Here is a 27,030-nt window from a genome sequence, read left to right as displayed (position 1 = left end):
TAATATCAATTACGTTTGTAATAAGCAAACAAACAGGTGTAGATAGGAAGAAGCATGTTTAATGCATTCTAAATGTGTAAAAATTAAGTAAATATTACAAACCTTAGCATCTGTAATATTGGATTGTTTAGTTTCTGAATACAAGATGCAAACTGCAATGATTCCCCACCTGCAATATCATACATCAAATAACAAAAATAATTATCATTGACTAATATACAGAATTAGCACCAATTAATGGAAAATAGTTTTTGGAACTATTATACATATAACATTACATATTCATTAAATTAAAGAAATATACTTGTAATTAATGTACAGTGTGCAAAACAACAACACAGCACCTTAAATAATTTTTGGTGGAATTTCATACACTGACGATTTTCACATGCAATCTTATTCAAACTTAATGTCTTATCTTAAATATGTTAATTATAGGTCAGGCTTTGAAGTGGGCACAAATAAAAAAATCAGAATATTTTTAGAAACAATATGCATATATACCAGACTACAATTATAAAAGGCAAACAGCAAACAAAAGAAACTATAATTTGCACTTCTACAAATTTTATGGCAGAGTAATAAAAAAATTTTTTGTTTTGGACAGAAAGTTGTAATAGTTTTCAATATAATTTTATTAATACTGACTCATAGTAATAGTTTAAAATCAATATATGAAAAGTTTTTACAGTACTGTTGCTTTAAAAAAAATTGCCAGTATAAATTAAATATTTCCTCATACCAATATAAAATAAAATTTTCAATTAATAATCTCAAAATGCAAACACAATGAATACGCGGCAATACATTTTTTTCTAATTTTAGAAGATGATCTCTAAATTCACAATTTAAAAACTCTAATGTGTTCAGAAAATGTTTCTATTCACTTAAAAAGTTCTAGAAAGAGGGCAAAATATGCAAAAAGTAAAAATGCCATTAAAGTGTCCAAACTTTCAAAAGAACTTGGTATATTTTAATTTTATACATTACTTATTGCAACATGAGTAATATTTTTGAAAATCTAAGTATTTAACAACTGATCATTTATTTGCACCAACTTCACATGACACAATGAATGTTTTTTTTTTTTTTTTTTTACAATATTGCTTACTTTTTTATTTATACAATAACAAATAATTGAACATATAATCACCATTTAAATATAGATTGAAGTAAATGACAACTTCTCTAATAAATAAATGTATGAATGTTTCATTTATCTATTTTTTTTATTTATTATAAAAAATAAAAAAATAACAGTTTAAATTCCAACAAAGCTAGCCATAATAAACTAAGAATGTGGTACTTTTTTTAAAAACAAATTTTGTGATATTAAAATTTCACTGTTCTTTGCATGCCTTTTTTAAATACTCTTAAAGTATTCATAAAATTAAGCGGATTCTATTTTAGAACGATAAATAAATATACCTGTAACAAAAGAATTCAGGGTATTCTTTCCCTCTTTTTCAGATGGATTCCAAGCAAAAATGGTTTGTACCTTTACAGAAATTAGAAAAGAAAAGAAAAGTTTGGTTTGAACATAAACTGAATAATTTATTGGGAATAAAACCTATCAAACTAAAGTTGTTACTACCAAACAACAGAGAGTTAAATCATTCTAGATATCTAGGTAATTGGCACAAATTATGAACTAAAAAAATACAACTATTTATTATTCAAAAAGGATCTGGAGGTCCATTATTTTATACCATTTTATATTTCTTACCAAAATTTTTTTTAGTAGAGTATTATTAAGTATTAGCAATTTAAGATACAAATTGGGCTACAAATTTCTGTACAGTCAGATATCTTAAGTTTTGCTTATTTTGGAAATTTGTAAATGTAACTAACACTTTAATTATCTTGATTAACAATATTTTCAAAAAATTAATATAGAACTTTTCTTTACTTAGGCCTTAGATGATTTAAAAAATATTCTAGTAAATTAAAATCTAAATTATACAATTTGGTTTCGAAATGGTAAACTTGATAAAATAACTCACTTTTAATTTCGATAAAGAGGTTAACATGCAGTAGTAGATTTTAGCTCTATCTTTCACATCTGTATCTTGAAACTGCTGAATGATAAGGCAAAGTACTTCTGCTAAATCTGATATTTGAATAACATGTTAAATTCAATATAAAAATCACATTAATGGCGCGAAAATAAATACATTATTGGCATTAAGCAAATCCTTACAGAATTTAATTTATAATTATTGTATAAAGATGAATTACCATAATAAAATATCTGAACATCATGATATTTCATCAAAGTCCGACAAAGAGATAAGATTCTGTTGCCAATACACCAGGTATTTTGAAGATTCAAATTACCCTCATTTAACATTTTCTGCAATAACCTTAAAACAGCCTAAAAATGTAAGATATACTTAGTAAAATCAATAAGTTTATTGGATAAAATAAAGAATTATACTGATAAATTATCAATGATATAAATAAAATGCTATGCATAAACAACAAATGAATCACTTGAAGCAAAAACGATGAAAACCATACAAAAATAGTGATATCTTTTATTCAATTATCCTAGGTTCAAACATTGTGTTTGAATATATAAGGAGATCAAACACCCAAACCACTAAAACAGTGGTTCATAAGCTTTTTCAATTGTGAATCAGTAAAATTAAGTTAAACAGTACACAGAGTGGCTGAACTTAAAAATAAGTACTAGTGTAGACAGATTTTAATTTCATCACTTTAACTGTAGAGGTATAAACATTTCATTTGTATGTAATTTCTTGAGAATAAGCCATACCTTCAACAGAACCAACTGCTTTTAAGAATAAGATTTCTAAATCATTGTTAGTAACAAATAAACAAAGCAGTTATATTTCAAAAACATTTTATGTTTTAAAAATGACAAAAACTCTGTTATAAAGATTATAAATACTTTAAAATGAAACAATTTTTTATTTAAAAAATTATCTAATCAATATAAAGCTACAGTAAACTCTGTCTAAGGCAAATAATGTATGGAACAGAATACCGGCTGAAATGGAAAATTTAGAAAACCTTGCAAAAGTTGCAGCAAATAACAGTAGATTGTCTACAGCTCCGCCTTTCATAATTAGCTGTTGAGGTACTGTAATTTTTGGTAGGTTATCCTTTGGTTTATAATAATTTGTACTGTTTCCAGTAGCTGAAATCTGTTTAATGCATAAATAAAAGTTAAAGCAGACAGAAAAAGACTTATCAAGCAAGGAAAAGAATTTCCTTAATTTTTTGCAATGATATTTATTCCTTTTTTCTTACAAAAATGTTTACTTATTAAGTTGGAACATTGATGACAAAAATTTGTATTGCTTAAATGAAAATTTTAGCGAGTTCCTAAATTCAACAATAATAAAGGTGCGGAAGAATGAAAACTTACAATGGACAACAGAAAAATGTGTTCCAAATAGGAAACAAAAAGAAACAAATCAAAATTTTCCCTATTGAATTAAAATAACATATATCTAGGGCAAATGTTTGATAAACAAACAAAAACAAAAAATTAGAAAAAAAAGATAAATTGGCAAAAATAAAATTGGTAAAAATAACAATAATCATAAAACAATTTAAACTAATCAAGAAATGTATCTTACCCGAGGTCTACATATAGATGCCGGTTCTTGAGAAGCACTTTCTAGTATGGCCAAATAATATTCAAGATTAGAATGAAATTGTTTTAAAGGAATGTTTAAAATATGTTCAACCATATGATCAAGAGCTTTTTCATGAAATTTTCTGGAGAAAAAAAAAGGAAAACATAAAAAAATTAACAACAGTGCTCAGTATGTTCTGCAACAGTTAGATACATTAAAAAAAGGATTAAATGAAATTTGGACATAACTAAAAAAATTTCACTACATAAACGATAATAAATTTGAAAATAAAAAAATTCATAACTATTCTGATAGCTACTAAGTGACATTTTGAAATTTAACTTAAAAAAGCAAAAACATTAAAAAAAATTAATAACAGTGCTTGATATATTCAGCAAAAGTTAGATACATTAAAAAAATTCATATAAATTTTGAATGTCGCTAAAAATATTTTACTAATAAATGAACTACAATAAATATAAAAATAAAGAAATCTAAAGCTATTCTGATTGTTACAAATATTAATATAATAGTATAAATCAAGTACTAATCTTAGATTCAACTTGATTTTTTAGCAAAGGGAAAATATTGCAAATATTTTTCCCACAGTAGAAGAGTTGATTTGTCAGGTATCTGGCTGTAGTTTATTTCCATCATATTTTAAATTTTACAACAGGAATGAATCTTACAAAATTATAAATCTTAAGATATAACTCATACATAAAGAAATTGAACACTCATAATTATTGATATGGAATCTGCCCTTAAAGATATAGACTAAGATGACAGATATTTCATTAAAACTACAGTATATTTTAACGAAGAGCCAACTAGTGGTCGAATGAGTAAAAATTATTCAAACTGTCTTAGGGGCCGTTCAAAAAGTACGTACACAAAAATGGAGAAATTTTAACCCCCTCCCTCCTTCGTACATTACCATACATAAGGTCTTACCCCCCCCTTAGAGTACGTACATTTTATAAGTCTGCTCCCCTTTTTCATAAAAATTATGTGACATTTTGCGAGACAGCTTTTTTTGAGAATTGATTTACGCATTCTAACAAGTGGTCGCCGTGTGAAAAAAGATACAAGAACAAACATATGTATAATACATGTGTAGGAAAAAGACAAATTTAAATTTGGTGTATGCTTATAATGTACATACTTTGTATAATACCTCCCCCCCTCCCCACCGTACAAAATAGCAAATCCCCTCCCATACCCCTTCGGGATGTACATATTTTTTGAACAGCCCCTTACCAGCAGAACATAAAAAAGACTTAAAATGTCAAAAAAATTATGAAAAATTATTAGTATTTTTAAATTTGGGGACAAATGATCACCTAACTAAAAAAAAAAATAACTGAAATAAAAGGGGAAAAAACGGAGACCTTTTAATTAAAAATTCAATGCAACTACACTTTAATTTAAATGACTAGTTGCAATTTTTAATTTTTCTAGAACTCAGTGTAAATAATATGTAATTCAATAAAATAAAGAAAGGTTTTACTGGTATAAAAAATATTAGTATTGTTTTAGGCACATTCTTTACAGATTATCTACTGAAAAAGTGATAAATTAAATTACGTGACAGAGAGTTTGGCCCAATGACGATAAAGTGATGGATATTTTTCAAAATGTACAAAAGTCATTGTTTTGTCAATAATTAATTCAACTTTACAATTTTAATTAATCATAGATGTTTTAAAAGAAACAACAATATTTAGAAATGAATTATTTTTATAAAAAAAGAAGAATTTGCAGATAATCAGTATTAAGAAATAAAAAAATCTTGTAGGAAGCTCATAAACATACAATCTTTAAATATTTCACTAGAAAAGTGAAATATAATGTTATTGATCATTGATGGCATGACAGTTGTGAGTGGGCTATGGCCTTTTTTTAAAATAAATTTTGCCAGGCCACTCTTACACAAGAAGCTGCTTTTGAATTAAAGACAACAATTATCCAATCCATTTTAATGTTTATTTTTCTTAAAAGCCCCTTGCCATTTGTGGGGATAAATAATCACTCATATTTTTTAAATCATTCAAAGCAAGAGAAAACTTGTTCTTAATTGAAATGTTATGTGCCCCACCCAATTTTATTAACCCAATTTAATGAATCCTACCCAATTTAATTAACCAGATTTAATTAACCCCACCTAATTAAATAAACTTGCTTTTATTTTAAATGTAATGTCCCACATGATTAAGCAATGTGCTATCATATTCATATCACAATTCAATTCAACTGCTGCAAAAATTAAATCATATTAAACAAAATTATTGAATTCAAAAAAGTAACAATCAATTTAAAGACCTTTGTCATTTTATTTAATATCTCATTTTTAAATGCATGCTATTTTCTTTTAATACCTATTTATACCTAATTTTTATTTTACAAAATAATATATTTGCATCTAGCCTACACTGATGTAAATAATTGGCAACATTTTTTTGCATTTCCTAAAAATTAGGAATCTGTTAATTTATCAGAAATGAGAATGCATAAAAATTTTCTTAACAATAAAGGAAATAAATTTTTATACAGTAGGCATAAAGAAGTGATGAACATTGTTTTACCTTTCATTATATTTAGTTCTTGCAGCATCCAAAAAACTTAAGGCATATGGTGTTAAATGTAGAGATGTTTTTAACATACCAGTAATCAACCTGAAATTAGTCAATTATATGTAAAAACAAAACTTTAAAAAAAGTTTTGTATAGTAACATTTTTAATTTACAAATGAACTTTACTGAATTTTCTCACTTATAAATAGAATTGGAAATGGTGTCTGACGTCTGTGTAGAGAAATATATAAATAATGTTCTGAATAAAGAAGGTGCTGCTTTTGTACCACCAGATAACATTGAACATTTTACTAGGCCATTTACTATCTCATTTAAGAATTCACCACTAGCTCCTATAAAAAAAGAAAATATTTGTAAATGCACTAAGTTTTCTATTTATAATAAAATTAAGAGCTATGTCAAAATTTTTAAGGGAAATAATTTTCAAAGGACTTAAAGACTGAAGTTATACATCACACATTAACTATAAAATTACATATGTAAAATAACTATGAAATATATTAATTTTTAATAATCATTTACTTAATTAAATGTAATTCAAATTCTAGTATGATTGAAATTATGCCCAACACATTCACTTTTTTTTTATCAGACCTGTTACTTATCTGTAAAAGATTTAAAAAATCTCATGGTAAGAATATCACTTTTCAACCACTTTTTGAGAAAAATAAACAATCTGTAACTATCACTACTTATTATAAAACATAACATATATTTCTCTGTTTAAGTTCAAAAATATTATATATGTCACTGTTAATGAAGTAGTCGTAGCTACAAATAGTTTATTCATTCAAAAAAAGGTAGCATTAAAACATACTTATATCTTTTCCCGATAATTAGTACCCATTTTATATTGATGTGACTATTGCAATTAAATTATGTCAATCGTACAAGTCCTTCTTTATACTTTGTAAACAAAATTTTATTTCCTTCCTTTAGACCAACAAAAGACAATTTGAAAAGATCATAATGACAAAGATAAAATGGCTGCCTTGTGTTTTGAATTTAAAAAAAAATATTGAAATTTGATAAATCCAAGATTTGAGAATATAGTTAGTACAACTAAAGGTTTTGATATTTATCATAAGTTAATACATATATGTATATATATATATGGGGTCGAAAATTATATTGCCCGAAATGTGTGGCACACATGCATTTTTTACGTCTACATCCCCAACTGGGAATATAAATATTCAGCCAGGAGTACTGTAAAATATCTATTATTAAGCACAATTTAATATAAAAAAAGAAAATTAATTTTGTTTAATAAAACTTAAATAGTATTAACCTTAATATTTCATAAATAAGAATTTATTAAATAAAATAAGCTTATTATTTCTCGTCTAGCCATGCTTATTTTTGTTTTAAGAAAATAATTAAAATAAAAGTTTGTAATGCTATAGTAAAGTAGTATGTCGAAGGTAAGTAATATGCTTGCCAATAGTACTTAATTTTGATTATATTACTTCTTTGTAAATAATAATGCTCTGCATTTATTTCATTAACACTAAATGCTTTCTTTATAATAATACTTAATACTTATAATTAATATTTTTTTAAAAAATGTTGAAGTAGACATAATGTTGCTTTTATCATTTTTTCTTGACAGATTAATAACAGAAACACTCATGTGTTCTCATTAATATGTTATTGAGTAAGATGCCAGAAAATGAAAAAAGTTAATCTGAAAATGTATTTTGAGACTAACCCGCCCAATTTTACTACCAAGCAATATTACTTTTCCGATACGCAAGTAAAAATTATGAGATTTTTAGAGTCCAGATATACATATATGTAAGAACATAATAGAATTATAATACAACCAATAGAATTATATAACAATCCAAAGATGAGGTTTCATTGGTATTATGAGGTATTTAATAAAAAAATAATAACTACCTATTTATATAAGGGTCATACAACAGTTTTTTTTTTAAATTTTCAACTATTATAAAATTATTAATGATTTGATTTTTAACAAAATTAATTAGATTGATTTATTAAAAAAGTTACTAAGTTTTATTAATTATTAATTTACAAATCTTAGATAATTCTTACTTTCTTCAGAATTTGGAGGAAGGGACAAAGCCAGAATGTGAGCCTTCTTCTCTACAGTAAGAGGACCATCAAATGGACTTGGTAAAAGTGTTTCAAGATCAGAAAATGATAGACATGAAAAAGCCTTCTAAAATTAAATGCATGCATAACCAATTTACTTAAAACATACAAATATTAAAATAATAGGTAGCATAAAAAAAAGTTGAAAAAATTCAACTTATATTGGACATAAAAAATTTCAAACACTCATATAACAGTCAGTTGTTGAGAAAGATGATGGTAGTTTAAATCATGGAGGTGACTGCATGATTTATGGCAATGTGATCAGCATTGGGTATGCTCATTGGGTAAGTTCAGTTATAATGATAAATAATGAAATTCAGACCATCTTTAAAGGTTTAAAAAAAATGTCATTACTTTAAATGCATGTTTAGGGTGGCTACTCTCCAGATAACACCAATTTCCTTGAGATTTTCAGAGTAAAATATTAAAAAATGTACCAGATTCATGTGGTTTAAATTAGTGAAATTTTAAAAAATTGCATATATTTATATAAAAAAGAACTTTTTTTGAAAAAAATTTATTCTTAAAATTTGTTCTTTTTTGCATTTTAAAAGCATGTCTATTAGTTTTTGCAGTACAAAATATAAATAAAAATTATATGATCAGTCAACCAACTTATTATCACAATAGATAAATATCAGTTGTGATCAACAGATTTCACAATAAATAAATATGATTTTCAAGAATAAAACATGTAATGTTTCAATCATTCATATAGTTTTACTTTAATGCAAGAAAACTCTGTTTGGAAGAAAGTCGAAACAATTATTAGAATTATTTATTCAACAGAACTGAATTTTGCATCAAAATAGCAATGATGGCAAGGAATTAAATGATAATACCACTAGATAAGTTTTTATAAGCTTACAAACAATTAAAGATTGTGTAAGAATAGATTAAAACACACTAGCAGTGAGTTTATATGTGATTCACAGATTATAGGTATGAAACTGCTGATTGCCAATACTTAACTTCCAGAGAAAATTGCAAATTTCTTAAAGAATTTCAGCTTTCAGTTACACTTAGCCTTCAAATAGTGGTACTTTAAAATTCCCTGAAAATTCTAGTTTTCCTGATTCTAGCACCAATGGCCCTCCTGCAATTGTAGAGCAGGCCGTCATGGACTTTAAAGCTCCATAATTACGAGACCTATAGTATAATGGTGGTAATAACGTTAGCACTGCCCATAGCTGATTTTTCTTCTTCAACAGCTGGAACCTATCAATCTGAAGCTGGGTGGCCTTCAAGTCGAAGAAAAAGGGATAAAAATTAGCTTCCACAAACATGAAAACTGACCTCCCAAGAGTTGGTGCAGGGTGTATAAAGAAAAAAGCAATATTTAGGGGCACAACAGCAAAGGATCTCTTTGAAATAAATTTATACCTACCTCTCCCCCCAACCATTCTGCTAGGATTGGTTAAGAAAAGGAATGTTTTCTCTATTTATTTATGGTTGACAAGTTATTGCATTTTCGTACTATTTATTAATAAAGTACTATTATGATATTTTCTAAAGAATTCATTTATACTATCGATGTTGATTATATCTGCTAGCACATTTTGAGAAAGAATAAAATGGCGATTGTAAGGCGCAAGGTACGCAGCCAACAACCAATTCAGGTAACATAGCTTCTGATAAACACTTTGCGTCTAATATGCTGAATCTTTATACACATATTGCTCTGCTAAATCTCAGTATGCTGCTCTCTCTGTAAGTTGTTTTCTAGTATGTCATTTCGTATTTAACAATTCCCCGAGTTACTAAACTATTCTTAAGAGCTGGACTTTTTCTTTCTATGTTTCGTTAAGGTTTCACAATTATAAGACTAACAGTATAACAGCGGCAATGTGATTGCTGCTTCGTGCAAGCTGCTTTTTCTATCTTGAGAAGCTGTTACCCATCAATCAAAACTAACCAAAGATAGATAACTGATTCATTACACTAACAATTTGGTGCCTTAACTAAACTGAACTATTGCAATGCCTAAAATCATCCTTTTACCTTTTTTTTTCTTTTGTGGAAAAAAACAGCTATCTACTTGTTTTTTAATGAGAAAGTTGTGTATTAAGGAGAAATCTCCATTCCAACCAGACCCGAACACTAAATGTTCAAAATGGGTAATAACTGTATATAAGGTAATAATAATCTAAACTAGAAAAGTAACAACTATCTGACACTAATCACCAGACTTTCTTGATAAAATTATCAAGATAGTCTGAATCAATTATCTGAATATAAATTAACAAAAAATAAAGACTAATAATGACTACAAAGATGTAATAAAAACACTACAATTGGATCTAGATTTAATTAATACATTAGAGCCTAAAATTTTGTTTGTCAAATTACGGTTATTCATAATATCAAAGTCTAAACTAAAAAGTTTCTTCACTTTACTTAAAAGCCATAATACGTAACTATACTAAAATATCCATAGCTAGAAATTGTACATTTTTTATTCAGCAACTAAAAATACAGTGAAGATCAGAAATATTTGTTCATTTCACTTATGTACATGAAAATTCTACTTTTTGAAAGCATTTTTCAATTTCATTTCTGGACCAAAAATTATAGCACAAAATATAGAAAACCCAAAAAGTTGACTTACCAGGGATACTAGGGAAGTGTGACTCGCCAATTTTGAAATAAACTAGTGGGATGTATGCCTTATGAGGAATAATTTTAGGGGGCAACATTCGTTTCAGCCCATAGAAGGTCCTATGAGAGATAAAAAATAATTCAATACCGTAAACCGGGGCGAGTCTACCCATTTTTTCAGTTTGTCAACTTTCAAGTGGTCAAACTTTTGTNTTCTGGACCAAAAATTATAGCACAAAATATAGAAAACCCAAAAAGTTGACTTACAAGGGATACTAGGGAAGTGTGACTCGCCAATTTTGAAATAAACTAGTGGGATGTATGCCTTATGAGGAATAATTTTAGGGGGCAACATTCGTTTCAGCCCATAGAAGGTCCTATGAGAGATAAAAAATTATTCAATACATAGAAAAATCGGTATTTTATTACTNAAACCTTTTTTCTTTAATATTTACAAAAGTTTGACCACTTGAAAGTTGACAAACTGAAAAAATGGGTAGACTCACCCCGGTTTACGGTACATAGAAAACTCGGTATTTTATTACTTCAATGCAAACTATTAGTTACTGTAATTATCTTAATACTCCAATTAATTTTGTGGGACTTTCACGTACTATATAATGCATATTTATTGTCAATATTGATTTCAAAATTTTATATATCTGTAGTTTTTCAGAAAAACCTGTTAGGTTAATTTAAAAACAAAAAAAAATTGGCATCAAATTTTTTAAATTTTCTTTTTCGAAAAATTTTTTAATATAAAAACAAGGGAACAGTAATAAGTTTTCTTTATATCATAGTCGAAATATAAGTCGAAATAAAATACGCATTTTCCCAACTGATGGAATTTCTTGTGGGTATAGCTTATGTAACATCCAAAAATGTGATTTATAAAAAATTAATTTTTTTCATATTTTTAGATCTTGTAAAAAAATCTGAAATAATTTATGTGATTGCAGAAAATTAAATTGCATTTTTAAAAATATGCTCAAATTTTTTCGGCGGGAAATTTGAACTTAAAAAATTTTTAATATTTCAATTCCATTTTTTTCATAAAAGATCAATTGTACTGTATACGCAAAATTTGAGGTGATTTGTCACTTTAAGGTAGAAAATCCGTTGATACCTATGTCCTGTGAATTGTTCATTATTTTGCGAAAACATTGCTATTTTTCTAATATTATTCATAGAATTATTTTTACATCTCATATCCTAGCTAATTTTTGAAATATTTAACTTTAAAAGTTGGCATCCTCCTATCTTGAAACATAGGTTAGAGTAGCGCCGCCATATAAAAAGAGACTACACGCTTTTGGTCCGTGCTATTCTATATGGCGGTGCTATTTTAACCTATTCGTCAAGATTGGAGAATGGATTGGAAGTATATTAAGCATTAATTTCTGGAAAATACATTTTTTTTAGGACTTTGATTTTTTCAAAAATGTTTTCTTACATTTTGGCTCTGATATAAATGAAATTTATTACTGTTCATTTGTTTTTATATTAGAAAATTTTTTGAAGAAAAATTTTTAAAAATTTGATGCCAATTTTTTTTTGTTTTTAAACTAACCTAACAGGTTTTTTTGAAAAACTACAGATATATAAAATTTTGAAATCAATTTTGACAATAAATATGCATTATATAGTACGTGAAAGTCCCACAAAATTAATTGGAGTGTTACAGTAACTAATAGTTTGCATTGAAGTAATAAAATACCGAGTTTTCTATGTATTGAATTATTTTTTATCTCTCATAGGACCTTCTACGGACCGAAACGAATGTCGCCCCCTAAAATTATTCCTCATAAGGCATTCATCCCACTAGTTAATTTCAAAATTGGCGAGCCACACTTCCCTAGTTTCCCTTGTTAGTATCTTTTCATAACATTTTTATACAATGATGCTATAATTCTTATTATAAGCACCTTTTCATTATTCATTTTTATAGAATGAATGATATCAAAGTCTAGTAACTGGAACACATTTTTACAATTTGAAACAAAAAAACATAACGTTCATGTTTTTTAATTTGCAAATTAGAGGGAGGATGGACATTGATGAATAAACATAAAAATCTTCCACTTTTATATCTTAATAAATTTACTAAAGGTTCCAAAATGTTTAAAATAATTTTTTCATAAAAAAAAATCACATTTTAACAAAAGAAACAAAAAAAAAATTTGGCCTGCTAAAATAATTTGCTTATTTGGGATTTATTGATTGTTAAATGGTGGGTTTTACCTTCCTTTAAATCTAATTTAAAGAAGGAGCACAGAGTGGGACATTGATAAACAAATAAATCTTTCTCTTATGTATCTTAAAGAATTCATTTAAAAGTGCCAAAATGTCAAATTTTTTTTTTTGCTATCCATTAAATATCCCTTACATTTTGACAAAAGAGGCAATTTTTTTTTTTCTGTCTGTTGAAATGAATTTGAGGTTTATTGTTTCAGAAAGGGAGGTTTCTTACCTTTCTTTAAATCTAAAATAAGGAAAAATGTGTTAAACTTCAAAATTTCAATAAATATTGATCTGTTAAATCAAAGTCCGACCGTACATGCAAATAAAATGAATTTAAGACATGAAATACTCACCTCATTATGCATAATAAAGGATTTTAACCAATCTAAGAACAATAATTTGTGAGATGAAGTAAGGCTAGGGTGAGTTGATAGATTCACAAGTTGCTTTAAAAGTTGTTTTTCTTCTTGGGTTGAAAGGAGATCAGAACCAAATGTTTCCTTAAATATTCAAAATACTTTATTATGATTAATAAATAAAATGGAAAATTAGTTTAATGATTTACTTAATTTAAAGAGACTCGAAATACATTCGATTTTTTATTCTAAAATTTTTTTTTTAAAAATTGTTTTATAGGAAAAGTTTTTTTTTTTTGGATTATTGTTTAAGTTTTCTAAATTTGATATCAATCAAAAGATTTTTTTTACTTATTTTTAGTCATATAAAAAAATTCAGAGGGTCTAAAATGTTTCAACTTTTGTTTTGATACTTTTTTTATAATATGTTCAATCAAATTAATTTATGTGATTTTCCGAAACAACACTATGTTATCACTAGCTAAAACAAATATGGTTAAATATTTTTAAAATTTCAACTATTAACTCAAGAAATGTAAGTAAATAATTCAGTTTATTTACAGTAAAATAATAGATTTTTATAACAGGCTCAATTAAAAATTTTATGAGATATAGTTTTAATTTTTTTGTAACAACTTCTTTAAAATTATTAGGATTCTATTATGTTTTTAAAATATGTAATTTTTATAAAGCATTGAAAAAAGTGGTACAAAACAAAGAAAATTTTGATCATTTTGCTTAGAATCATAGTATTTTCTGAGAATACAAACTTACATTTGACATTTTTTGATTTGATGATTTAAGTATCTGTTATAAGATTTTTTTCACCACCATTTTTGAAAATTGTGTTACTTATAATAAAACAAATTATTTTTAGCGCTGATCAGGAATTTTTTTAAAAACTATATTTGAAACTTATATAACATTTAAACGCACCACAAATAAAATAATTAATATAATTTTATTCTCTTTTACAAGAAAATAAAATATTAAATAAAGAAAGTGAGGAAATAAAATTCCATGTGCAATAAAACTTCCTTGTTATTAGTAACCCATATTCTATGTCATGCAAAAAAAAAAAAAAAAAATATTGAAACATTAAATATATTTCTAGACATAAAAACTTCAAAATACCTGTAAATCAAAAGCAAGATGTATGAGAGGTACTTCGGAAGATAGTGTTAAACCATTAAAATATAGCTTAAAAGTCTGAAAAAGAAAAACTTGCTCAATGCATGTTAACAAGCTGAACATTATAAAACTGACTAACTTATAAGTTTAATATTAAAACTTAAGAGTTATTAAACTCTTATTAAGAGTTATTAAACTCTTTAACTAATTAAAAGTTATAAGTGTACATTTAAAAGATTAGATAAGAAAACTTATAAGTACACACTTAAAAATTTCAAGTATGCATTATATTAAAATAGAATACAAATTTTTATGCCACATTTTATCGTCGTTTTCAGTGCAAAGTACACTACAGAAAAATAACAATAAAAAATATCTATATAAAATCTGAAAGTTTTTATTTATTTTTTAATGACCAAAAGGCAGCATTAGTTAAACTAAGCATGCACAGAATTTCATACTCAAAGAGCATGCATCAAAAAATTAATCATTCATTTATTGACAAACATTGATGGTCCAAGAACTATAAATACTTCTACTATTATTCAAAAGTATTTTTCTTTTATAGACTTGAACTACTGAAAAGTCTATCACATCATCAAAAACACTACAAACAATATATAAATTCACTTTTCTGGCTAAGCATTTTTTTCACCATTGAAACTTATATGTAACTGTTTGTGCTGTATGAAACTTGTATGTGATGTGTTTGAGAATTTTAACCTTGCTTTTGATCTTTTACTATCATCATCACAAAAGAAGAATGTTTCATTAGTTTGGAATTAATAAAGAAATTACACAAGCTTGTATCATTTACAAAATACTTCATAATATTTCTTTGGATTTTGGTCAGAAAAACTAAACCAATTCAATATCTTAAGCAAATATACTACATGTAATGTCTTTAATAAATATACACTAAAAGTTTTCTGTCTTTCCCTTCTGTTACAATAAAAAAAATTGACTTATTATTTTTCAAGACTGCTGAAAGTTTGACTGATTTAAGTTAAACGATGTGAGATTTTAATTTCGTTTTATAAAATAAAAATCTACTCTTTTAAATGTCACAAAGTTACAGTTAGAGAGAGAAATTCAAGTGTTACAAAAGCTGGAAAGTGTTCACTAAATATAACACATATTTGTATGATGCCATTAAAATATTGCATAAGCACCGTTTTTAGATTTTGAACAAAATATTAAAAAAAATAACAAATTGCAACCCTCCTCTTACAATAAAATTTCTTTCAAATTTAATTACTTTTTCCATTCATATGAACTTTTTAACAATAACAGTTGCTTACTTTCATGCATGTAGGCAATGGTCACACCCCTACTCCCTAGTCATCAAAAATAAACAAACTGCAATCCCTTCTATACATATACCAACCACAGCAAGGATAATGATTAACTAATGATTGCAAAATTCACAACTTAAGCTTTATCTTAGTCTTTTTGGAGATTAAATCTTTTATGTTGTCTTTTAGTTAAAATTGTTCTAAAATAAGTGTTTTATCAATACAAATATCATTTTAAAAAATATATACTATAAATAAATTAGATAAATGAATAAAAGAAAAGAAAAAAATCCCAAGCCAAAGAAGTAAAACACTTTAAATAAACAAACAAATAAAAAAAAAAGAATTTAAATATCAATGCTTCACAATGCCTAAGAAATCAAATAATTTAAATGATGGAATACCAATTTTTTCAATCCCTATTAATTTATCAAAGCAGTTTTTAAAATCATTAGTATTTATCATGCATTAAATATTGTAATAATAAAACCAAGAAAACTTACTTTAGGAGAAAATTGTGATGTATTTTTCACTACAGATATTAAGTTTTTCAGAACTCTATATTGAGCAGTGTGGGTCAAGAGAGGATACAGCTCTAAAATATTTGACATAATAGTCGAGATTAATGACTTGTTATTTAAAACCTGTAAATAAACAAGAAACAAACAAAAAAATTAAAGAGTATTTCTTAATAAAATGTATTCTCTCACAAACAATACTGATCTAATTCTTATAGTTGTGAGAAATTTATTACGATCAAAATGCATCAGCAAAAAAAATTTCACAGTCAATCAATATTTTTTAATAAATGGTTTTTAATATATTTAGAATAACAGCACCTCTGATGGCAATATCCTACCTAAAAACATTTTGCTGTTGCCTGATCAAACTTAATTATAACAATATTTGCATTTAGTAAATCAATTCATTGTATAAAATGTATGTTGCTCGCAATTACATCTCATTTATTTTGTATCAACCTGTACTATAATGCAGCACGGGCATTGCAATTTTTGAGGTGGAAAAAAATTGCTCTGATAAAATATGTAGTTCTCAATATTTTACAAATAAGAAAAAAATTCCTAAATGTGCTAAATACTTAAAAAAAGATTAATTATTTTTAACTCTTTCTTGTTGTTAACTTTAAAGAGTTTAAATCGATGATAGTTGACTAAATTTTCTTTATTTACAGATTTCTAATTATTGAGGGGGACATATACTCAGCGCCACTAACTCCACCAACAACGCCCATGTAAGGAAGGCTTTATAGTGGCTTTATAGTTATATAATAAAAATTAAGATGAATTTTACAACGAAAAAACAGGACATTTTTTTAGTACAATATACACACACTAAACTATTTTTAAGAAGGAGAAATGTAGAGCTAAAAAAATATTGTAATTTACTGTTTTGAAAACTTGGTTCTTTGCGGCATATTACTTTAATTGTCCACAATCTTAAGAATTAAGAGAAAAAACTTAAGCAGACACTTAACGCTTTGAAATAAAAAATTAAGATATGGGCAAGTTGTTTAGAAATGGATATAAGAAATGGTGCAATTTTGCGCATTAGTACACATAAAAAAGTTTGGAACCTGAGTCTTCTTGCCTTTGCAAATAGATTCATCAGTATAAAAATAGATTGAAATAAGTTTTAAAAAATTGATAATTATAGATATTTTTATGCAACAATAAATTATTTCAAACACTAAATTGTATATAATCTGCATACTAAATGATAAATGTGCACAAAAATAAACAAACAATAAGGAAACGTAATATACAGTTATCTGGAAACAAATGAAAGATTAATGAAAGAAGACACAATAAAAATTAAAAAAACTAAGAAACTAAACCATAAATTAAAGTGAATGGATATTTAAAATTGCTTTCCATTTTACAATAAATAAAATGAAAAGTTTAAGAAATTAAAAACAATCACTCAATTTGACGAACAAGAGAAACAAATTTCTACTGAAAAATTTCAAAGTTTACTTTTGGCAGCAAAAATGCCATGTTTCTTTCTCATAAGAAGTCAAAGAGTGTGAAACAAGATTAACAACTGGAACAATTAAATTTTGCAACTTTTACTAGTATTTTGACCACAAAAAAAAATAAATAAATAAAAAATTATATTGAAAATCAAAATCTTTTGATTCTTATAATCTATCATTTGTAAACACAAGCAAAAGGAGATAATTTAATTAAATACATCATTGCTCATTGCCTGAGATAACAAAATAGAAATAACACATCAATGTACATCCGCCACTAAAAATAAGTAATAGTGTTATAATGGAATTTTGAGTATTGTCATCCATAAGAAGGATAATCAATCAATTTTGAATAAGTATAAGAAACAGCAAGGCTGAAAATAGATTAGAAGGAAATTAATGAAAATTAGGGAAGGACGATCCTCAAGTGATTAGCACAATACAAATAGCAACACAGTAACCAAATAGGCAAATATATTATAAAAACATAAAAAGAAATTCACTTTTAAAAAAAAACCTACTTTGAAATGATTGGCAAATAAAGGAAATTTAAAACAATTAAATAGATTTAATAAGCGAATATCTTTAACATTACACAAAGAGTGGCAGTTACACTTACCATATCTTTACTTTCTTTGCCAGCCACATCAGTTCTGAAAAAACATTAATGTAAATCATAAAATATAAAAAAATATTGAATAGCTAAATTATTTCAAAGGTTAAAAAATATTTTAATTTATTATTACTGTCATGATTCTTTTAATTGATTAAAGATTAAAATATCTCAAAATGCATGAAATTTTTTTTATAAATGTTCAAGAAAAAAGTGGAATGCCTTAGTTAAAATAAAGAACAGTTATAGTTTGAGAAAAAAAACAGTTCTTAAATTACAAATCACCTTCGGTGTTTCTGATTTTTTTCTGAACTCTAAGCTGGTTGTTTTCCTGCAACAAAAACTTTTTCGTTTCTCACGTTTTACTTACCATCTTGGCCAGACTTGCCATATGTTATGGGCAAAAAAATAAGAATAAAGTTAGTTCAATAAAAGAGAAGTGATTACCTTAATATTATTGTGATATTTAACAAAGATTTTTGATGAGGAAATAAAACTATAATAATAGTAGCACTAGATAGTTATTTATTTATTTTGACACCCAGTAAACCAAAAATAATAGACAATTTAAAAAAATAATGATGGGAAAACTGTAGGAGATAGAATTAGTGATAGCTGTACTTTGCTGAGGAAACCAGAAAATTTATACCCACTCAGTCAACAATTTTGTAATTTTTGTAACAAAGCTCATTAACAGATGGCACTGCCATTAAAAAAAATACAAAATATTATTTTCTAAATAGTTACTATTTGCAGCAAAAATTTACAACAAAATTAAAAAAGGTCCATGCAATTATTTCAGTTAAGATGCTTGGACAAACAGCAGCAAAAACAGAAACATAGTTTTATATTTATTCTAGATTTTATAGATTCTAGGTTAGATGGGCATTCTTGGTTTTTCTTAACTTAATTTTTATCATTGGTCGTATCTGGGCCACCCATTAAATATTTTAATAAAATTATTTTTTTTATTTAACTGCTTGAGAAAGATTTGATTGCTTTTCCACACACGAAACCAATATTTCTCTAACTTATTTTTAAAAAAAATTTTAAAAACTTCATTTAGCACTAAGTTGAGAAACCATGTTCAAATAGTTTTTGTTACACACACCTTAATAAAGCGTTAACATAAACCTGCTCAGGTAAAGAAAAAAAAAAGATTACGTATTTTTCGGATTTCTAAAAATAATTTCATGAATTATGTGACTATGATGAAACTGAGGAATAAAAATTTGAAGGTAAGTAACCTAAATTAAATAAAAATAATAATAAATAATATTAAAGCTGTTGACTCACTTTTTCATGGATAATAGAGTTTCAGCACAAGTATTAAGCAATAAGACATAACTTTGGAAGGCAGCAGAAGTTTCTTGATCACAGGCTAGCAAAATATTTTCTATTTCTGCATGAAGCATACCCTATAAATATATATATCAGATCAGATAGATGATTTCACTAAGGTCTGGATAGCATTATATAGACCGGTGCAAAATTTTTCAGTTAAAATCATAAGAAACAATTGGAAGTAAAATCTATTCAATGGTTTCTGTCACAATATTTTCAGTTATTCCTTATAATAAACACCTTCAAAGCATTAATAATTTTTTGTTACACACGCCTTGATAACTAAATTGGTGATGCTGGTTTAAGACTAACTGACAGAACTATCGCTAGAATTTGCAGGGCCATTAATAAAATGGATCACTCAAGTAATCATCAGCAAAATCAACGAAATAAACTGATGGAAAAAATTTATTTCTCAAAAACAAACAACTAACACACATGCAAGTTCATTCAAGAATCCTGTAAAAACAAATGAATTTTTTACTTTGTTAAAGAAAAATTATCAGAAAATTTTAATAATATAGAAACTTAGCTTTTCAAAAATATTTTGAAAAGCTATTACAACTAAAAAAAAAGCATAATTTTGAAGGAAACTTTAAGGTAAAAAAAAAATTGTGTTCTGGAGAAATATTTAACTCTGAGAATTTTCAGTTACCCTGGATAATAATAGACCTCACAATGTAAGTCTTTATTACTTATCTACATACATTTTCTTTCTTTTTTTGATTACAGGGCTTTTAAAAAAATTGAATTTCCAGTAATTGAATACATTACCTTTCATCAAAAAACAAAAATTTAAAATTCATTAGAATTATTTCATAAGCATGCAATGATGAAAATTTTTTGCTTATGTATGTTTTTTCTCTAAATTTAACATACTACTTAACAAAAATTAGACAAATTAAAAAACTTTTTGTGTAACATGTTATTTTAAATTAAGTTCGTCAGTTGTGCGTAATTCAAAAACTACTTTATAAATTACTTTATAACTTACTTATAAAAGTTATATTTCTTGCAGTGATATGACTATATATTAAATGTAAACCTTTTGATTTAAGGTTTGCAAATAAACAATAATTTTTCAGCTGAACAAATTTTAAAAACTTCTCTCAACATGTTTCTTACAAAAAATGTGACAGTACATTCAAAGATCAAAATTTGTTTTAATAACCCCAAAAGGGCAATCCCACGGTCTTGGACATAAAAAATGAGCATAAATTTTTTTTTTTAAAAATTTCAAAAAATAATTCAAGTTTATAATCATAAAATTTCGTTAAGTTTATAATAATAAAATAATTAGTACATCATAACTTATCAAAAAGATATTTGATTCATAAAAACTGATTATAATAAGTTCGAATTAAATGGATTAAATTGTGGGTGTCGCATGTAAATCATATGAAAACAAAAAATAATTTCTCATTTACAAATTGTCTAAATTCTGAAAATTCATTTGTAATTTAAATGTAAACTTGACTGAATTTTGAAGCTGACACTTAAATAAAGAATTTTATGCTGTTATTAACTTGTAAAATGTGACGCATAATTAATTAGAAATTTTCCACTTTGGTGTTGGATACGGAATTTTTGGTGTCGGATGTAAATTCTTCAAGTTGCATATAAATTCAAGTTAGTGATAACAATTATAAATATTGAAAATTACTTTAATTTTTATTTAATTACTATAAATATTATTTTTCGATTAAATAGCTTTAATAGATTAAATAGTTGGTTTTTTTTTAATTATCTTCTATTTCCTGTTGAAATAGATGGATCAATGTGTTTTATAATTTTTTTCATCTTGTAAAAGTTAGTTGAAAAATCACTAATTTTAATTTTATATATCCAGTGTATACTAACAACAATACAAATAGAACTCACATTTAAGCATGTTTTAGGGAATATATCATTTAAATTCTTTCCAAATAACATGTGGAAAAAATAGGAAAAAAATGCAGAAAAGTTTCACAATTTACACATAAAATTAAAAAAATCTATTGAAAAATATGTTACTGTACATTAAAAAAGGAAGAAAAAAAATTACTGAATAATTAGTTTATAACAATTTTTTCCTGAAACAGAAAAATATATTTTGGCATAGGAAAAATGATAATTTAATAGCTTTATTTATTGCGTGGATAAAATTAAATAATCATTTTGTACAGTTTTTACAATTTATTGTTTTTGATGTTTCTAAGCAGACGATATTAATAGATAGACCTTTTACCTGTATTGAGTGGCATAGCTAGCAGGAGACAAGAAAGAACATTTGTCCCATTTGTAGCCCTAGATATGAGCTGATTTTATGAAAAATAATTAAAAATGAATTCCAGAATAAATTTTTATCTCTTTTAAATACCACTCCCCCAGTTTCTTTAGTCAAATACAGGCCTAAAACTACTAACCCAATAACAATTTTTATCCCATTTGCCTAAAACTTGAATAGGAGACGTATTATTATTAAACTTAGCTATACAAGTAGACTTATTATTTTTTTAAATCACTTTCTGCAAATTGGTGAAATAATAAGAAACAATTAACACTTATCCTTTAATCAAAAACAATAAATATCTAAGTGAAATCGAAACTACATACATTAGAAACGTGTACTGTTAAATTTTAAACTAAATCAAATTAATGTTTTTACGTTGATGAGTTATGTTGATTTAAAGTTGTAAATTTTTGTTGAATGTAAAATTTAATTAATGAATTTAGTTTTACAGAATCTAAACTTATAACTGTCCCAAATAGTTCCCTTAACTCTGACATAGACACATCTATATTCATATTAGAGGGTGCAAAAAATGAGTTTGTCCCCAGTGCTGTAAGTCCTAACTATGCCTTTATTTGTATTAGTAAGTTTGGCACTTAATATCTGAATGAATATGGCAACCAATTAGCAAGCCTTTATTTAACCTAAATATACGCATGTGCTTAAACTCGAAAACGGTTTTCTGAATATGGGCCTGAGTTTTGTTCTCAAAAAAATAAATAACTGCAGAACGTTCTAAAAAAGTTTTGCTCCAAATACAAACACTTTTCAAGCTTCGAAGCTAAATGATTAATTTAAAATGTTCTAGATAAAGTTAAATTGTTTCACAAAAAATTTTAACTAATTTGCTTACTTCAAAAAAAGGAAGAAAAAAAAGAAATAAAATAATAATATATAAGAAAAGAAATATATAAACAAACCTTATTGATCAATTTTAAATTCTAATATAAATACTTTTAACCAAAAGCAGAGTTAAGGGGATTTTATTAGATTACTGAGGTGAAATACATTATTCTAAATTAACCTATTAAACAGCCTTTATTCATATTTCACTATTTAGACAGTTTTTATTCATATTTCACTTCATTTTATAAAGAAAAAGCGAAATAATGAATGGAAATAGGTAAAATAAATATAATGAGAGAAAAGCAGTGGTGTTGGATTTGAAAATAATTAATTATTAGTTTTCAATAAAAATATTTAATATTTTCAAAATCAAAATAAACTATACAAATGAGACTTAGAATCTTGCTTTAAAAGAAGAAAAATAATTATTATGTAAAATCCTACTGGCACAGTTCAATTAAACATGTATTTTGGTTAAGACGTAAAATATCAAAAGTGCATAGTGGGATTTTTTTTTTGTAATTTTTAAATCAAAATCTGAAATGTTTCTACACATTTGTGCAAGATAATCAGTTTTATTATAGTTTACGTAATTATTTATTTCATGCAGATAAATTTTTCGAAAAAACTCTGTACTTGTTTGAGATTCAATTACCATAGTCAAAAATTTCAAATTATGTAGCCCCTCATTTAACAGCCTATAACTTAATGAACACTGCTTGTATTAAGTTAAAAGTCATTGTTTTAGAATCTTCAGTTTTTCACTTTGAAAATACTTTGTCAGCTTAAAAATATTAAGCTATAAATATAGCCATCTGGTTGACCTTACTGTAGAGTTGCCCAAAAGTGTTTTTTCCTATAAAACAATAAGTATAAAAAGACCATTTACATAAAAATATGTTTTATCATAAAGCTTAAAAGCATATTTTCTAATTCACAAATGGCTTTTAGCTAAATGATATAATTTCAACCTCTATATAAAAGTGTAAATATAAATTTTGAAACCATCAAAAAGTTTGATATTATTCACTTGAATTAGTAACATAATTAAAAAAGAACGAAATCAAATAACTTACTGGATAAAATATCTCTAGCTCTTCCAAACAACTACATGCACTTGATGTTACTATAGGATCTTCTGAAATACTATAAATAATTTCTAGCAAAAATATCTTTATTTTCTGTATGAAGGATGACAAATCTTGATCCTAAAATAATTATTTGGAAAATAATTAATACCAAATATAAATTATTATCGAATATATAATGAAATGAAGTTAATAAACTTTACTTAGGAATTTCTTACCAAATCAAGTGTTAGTAAAATTGTCACTACAGCTATAAGTACTTGACTTTTCAAAAGCCTTTTTTCAGTTTTTCTTCCTAAGGTTTTGAATAGATTTGTCAGAGATTCAATGCATTGTTCCAACCTAACAATTAATAAAACAAGAAAAAAAAATTTACAGTAAATAAAAAGGCTAAATGGCAAAATGCAAAAGTAAGTGTATATTAGAACTAATTCTACAAATAAAAAAAAACTAACATTATAATTTTAATGACCTAAATTTGTATTTTTTGTAACTGTTTAAAATTTAATAATTAACCCATAATAGGATAAACCAAGACGATAGGAATACAATTCATTTTAGTATGAGAAAATATTATGTTTTTTTTCCCATCAATTTCATACCATTATGAATGCAAATTTTTTAATTCATATCAGAACTGCTTTATCTTAATTTATGGTGAAGAAGATTAGTTCAATAAGACCACATCCACATGGGTACACTTATCCACAAAGGTATAGTTCCACTATTATCTAACTTTGACAACAAAATTAATAAAAGACAAAATTGTCAGAAACTTTGACACTTTTCCTCAACCTTTTGCCTATAATGACCCTTAGCATGCTAAAGCAAGTCATTCAGCTCCATTGCATACCTGCCAACTCTTCCGGATTTTCCGGAAGATTTTATTTTCATATTTAAAGTGGTAGTAAATATATACTATTTTTTCTTTTATAAACATAATTTTTAAATGATTTTGATCACCACTATTCTTTCAAAAACTAAGCACATATATTAATATGCAGTACTATCATGGTTGTCAACTTAAGTTTTTTCAAATGCAACATATTTGTTTGCTTAAAATTTTAATTAATAAGTTTGCTAAATAAGTTTTAATTCCATTTTAATACCACTGGGAAAAATGATAATGGAAGGGATTAAAAGTTGGCAGGTATGCCGTTGGTTGAATCAGCAATAAGCAAAAGATTAATAATGCCAACTGCAAAATTTATTTGTAGCATAATAAATACACATCTTATTATTACTAATACATTATAAAAAAATTTGTATTTTAATAAGTAATCAGAAAAATAAGTTAAGCATTCTTAATAAACAATTCTCAAAAATGAGAATACAAATCAACATTCATATCACATGCATGAATATGACAAATTGTCATATTCGTCACATCATTGTCATTGGCAATCAAATTGACATTGTCTAAATCATTGTCATTGACAATGATTTAGAATGTTTACAAATTACTTTACTAACCTTGTATTCTCTGAATTACTAGAATCAAAATTGAACTCTTCACAAAATTTCAATATCTGAACAACAAAAGAAAATTTCTTAATTATTTTGATGATGATAAATTAACAAGAGTTCATATAAGGTGTTTATTCCTGAATTACTTTCAGGAACCATTAATTAGGTTCAAAAATTTTACCTTGTGCATTTTTGATTATCTTTTTTTTAAAATCGAGTTTTTAAAGAAATCTTATTTACAAAGATAAACTCTTTGCATCTTTAAAAACTCAGAAATTTACCAAAGCAGGGTCCTTATATATGAAGGAATATGAAAGTCTCGAATTTGCCAGAGCAAAAAGATGTGTTAATCAGAGAATTTAAATGAGCAAAATTACAAAAAAAGAGCAAATCGTGAAATTAGTTTTAATCTGAATTTGTTTCATCATAAGAAATTAACTACATAAAATAGTAAGTTATACAAAAGAAGCCAAAACAGGTAAATGTAATATCAATAATGTTGGCAAAAAATAATTTAATTTTAAAGCATTGTACTTACACATTTACATCAGTAATCAACAGAGAAGAATATTCTTGTAACAAAAGTAATATATGGACCTTGCATTGAGTTTCAATATGATCAGAGTATAAATCCTGAAATCCAAAATATATAGTTACATATATTTTTATTTAGTGTATTTGGGTTAATTTAATTAAAATCAATTAAGATATTGTTGTTAATAACTCATGTAAAGCATCCCCTTAATAACAACAAAAGCTATTTCAATGTCCCTTCCCCCTTTAAGGGAATATTTTCGGAATAATTTCCAAACTCTAATAAATGTAGAGTAAAATAATAGAAAATTTTTATTCAAAGATATAAGTATCATGAAACACATTTTTTTCATAGTCCGCTTATAAAGCAAATATTTTTACAAACTTTAATGTTTTTAAAAGCTGTTGCTTCTGCAGTAAAATATATCATAACTATATTCTGTGCAAAACATACATTATTTCAATAAGCAATCTAATCTTCCCAAATTTTAAAACCTAAAAATAAGAAATCTTAAAGAACTAATTATTTTCAGGAGTGAAAAACATTTATGCATTAATTTCCCAATAACTTTTATAAAATGTGAATTTATGAAAGCTGTTTTAAAGTAATTATAAATTTAACCTTTAAAGCATCTAAACAAAATGCATCTTTAGTTAATTTCCTCCTATCTAGAAAGGCTTCTGGATTAAGACGAAATGTCAAAAATGTTTCAAACCAATCCTCCCCAAGCGTTGATTTTGTAATTTTTGAAGCCATATTTAATATTAATTTAGAAAGTGCTACATTCAGCTACTGGTATATTTAACATTTAGCAATCTTGCTCATTTTGAATAGCATATGATCGATTGGTTTATTTACTTTCTTGGCGTTAGTGTTGCCACTCAAAGGTTTGCCACTTAATAAGCATATGAATAAACTACTTCAA

At 25.8% G+C, this 27,030-nt stretch overlaps 1 protein-coding gene across 2 annotated transcripts in view; it reads right to left on the bottom strand.

Moving 5' to 3' along the window:
• LOC107440473 (AP-5 complex subunit beta-1) overlaps window positions 1–26,976 on the bottom strand; it is a 36,935-nt gene extending 9,959 nt beyond the window's left edge. The window contains exons 1-17 of one of the 2 annotated variants that reach the window (XM_043049034.2): window positions 26,727–26,976; window positions 26,109–26,203; window positions 24,322–24,445; window positions 24,092–24,223; window positions 19,850–19,971; window positions 18,560–18,593; window positions 16,451–16,591; window positions 14,656–14,730; window positions 13,519–13,665; window positions 8,264–8,390; window positions 6,381–6,534; window positions 6,194–6,283; window positions 3,609–3,750; window positions 2,239–2,374; window positions 2,004–2,110; window positions 1,429–1,498; window positions 103–169 (exon numbers count right to left, since the gene is read on the bottom strand). In XM_043049034.2, the coding sequence (XP_042904968.1) occupies window positions 103–169; window positions 1,429–1,498; window positions 2,004–2,110; window positions 2,239–2,374; window positions 3,609–3,750; window positions 6,194–6,283; window positions 6,381–6,534; window positions 8,264–8,390; window positions 13,519–13,665; window positions 14,656–14,730; window positions 16,451–16,591; window positions 18,560–18,593; window positions 19,850–19,971; window positions 24,092–24,223; window positions 24,322–24,445; window positions 26,109–26,203; window positions 26,727–26,861 (1,898 nt within the window). In that variant the 5' untranslated portion in view covers window positions 26,862–26,976. The remainder of the gene's footprint in view (window positions 1–102; window positions 170–1,428; window positions 1,499–2,003; window positions 2,111–2,238; window positions 2,375–3,608; window positions 3,751–6,193; window positions 6,284–6,380; window positions 6,535–8,263; window positions 8,391–13,518; window positions 13,666–14,655; window positions 14,731–16,450; window positions 16,592–18,559; window positions 18,594–19,849; window positions 19,972–24,091; window positions 24,224–24,321; window positions 24,446–26,108; window positions 26,204–26,726) is intronic. The other variant, XM_043049035.2, reaches the window with a different exon arrangement.
• Between the last annotated feature and the right edge of the window lie 54 nt (window positions 26,977–27,030).

This window comes from Parasteatoda tepidariorum, chromosome 5 (genome assembly GCF_043381705.1).
Source record: "Parasteatoda tepidariorum isolate YZ-2023 chromosome 5, CAS_Ptep_4.0, whole genome shotgun sequence".
Classification (NCBI taxonomy): Eukaryota; Metazoa; Arthropoda; class Arachnida; order Araneae; family Theridiidae; genus Parasteatoda; species Parasteatoda tepidariorum.
Note: the sequence above shows the minus strand (reverse complement) of the source record. Positions and strands in the feature narration are given on the sequence as shown.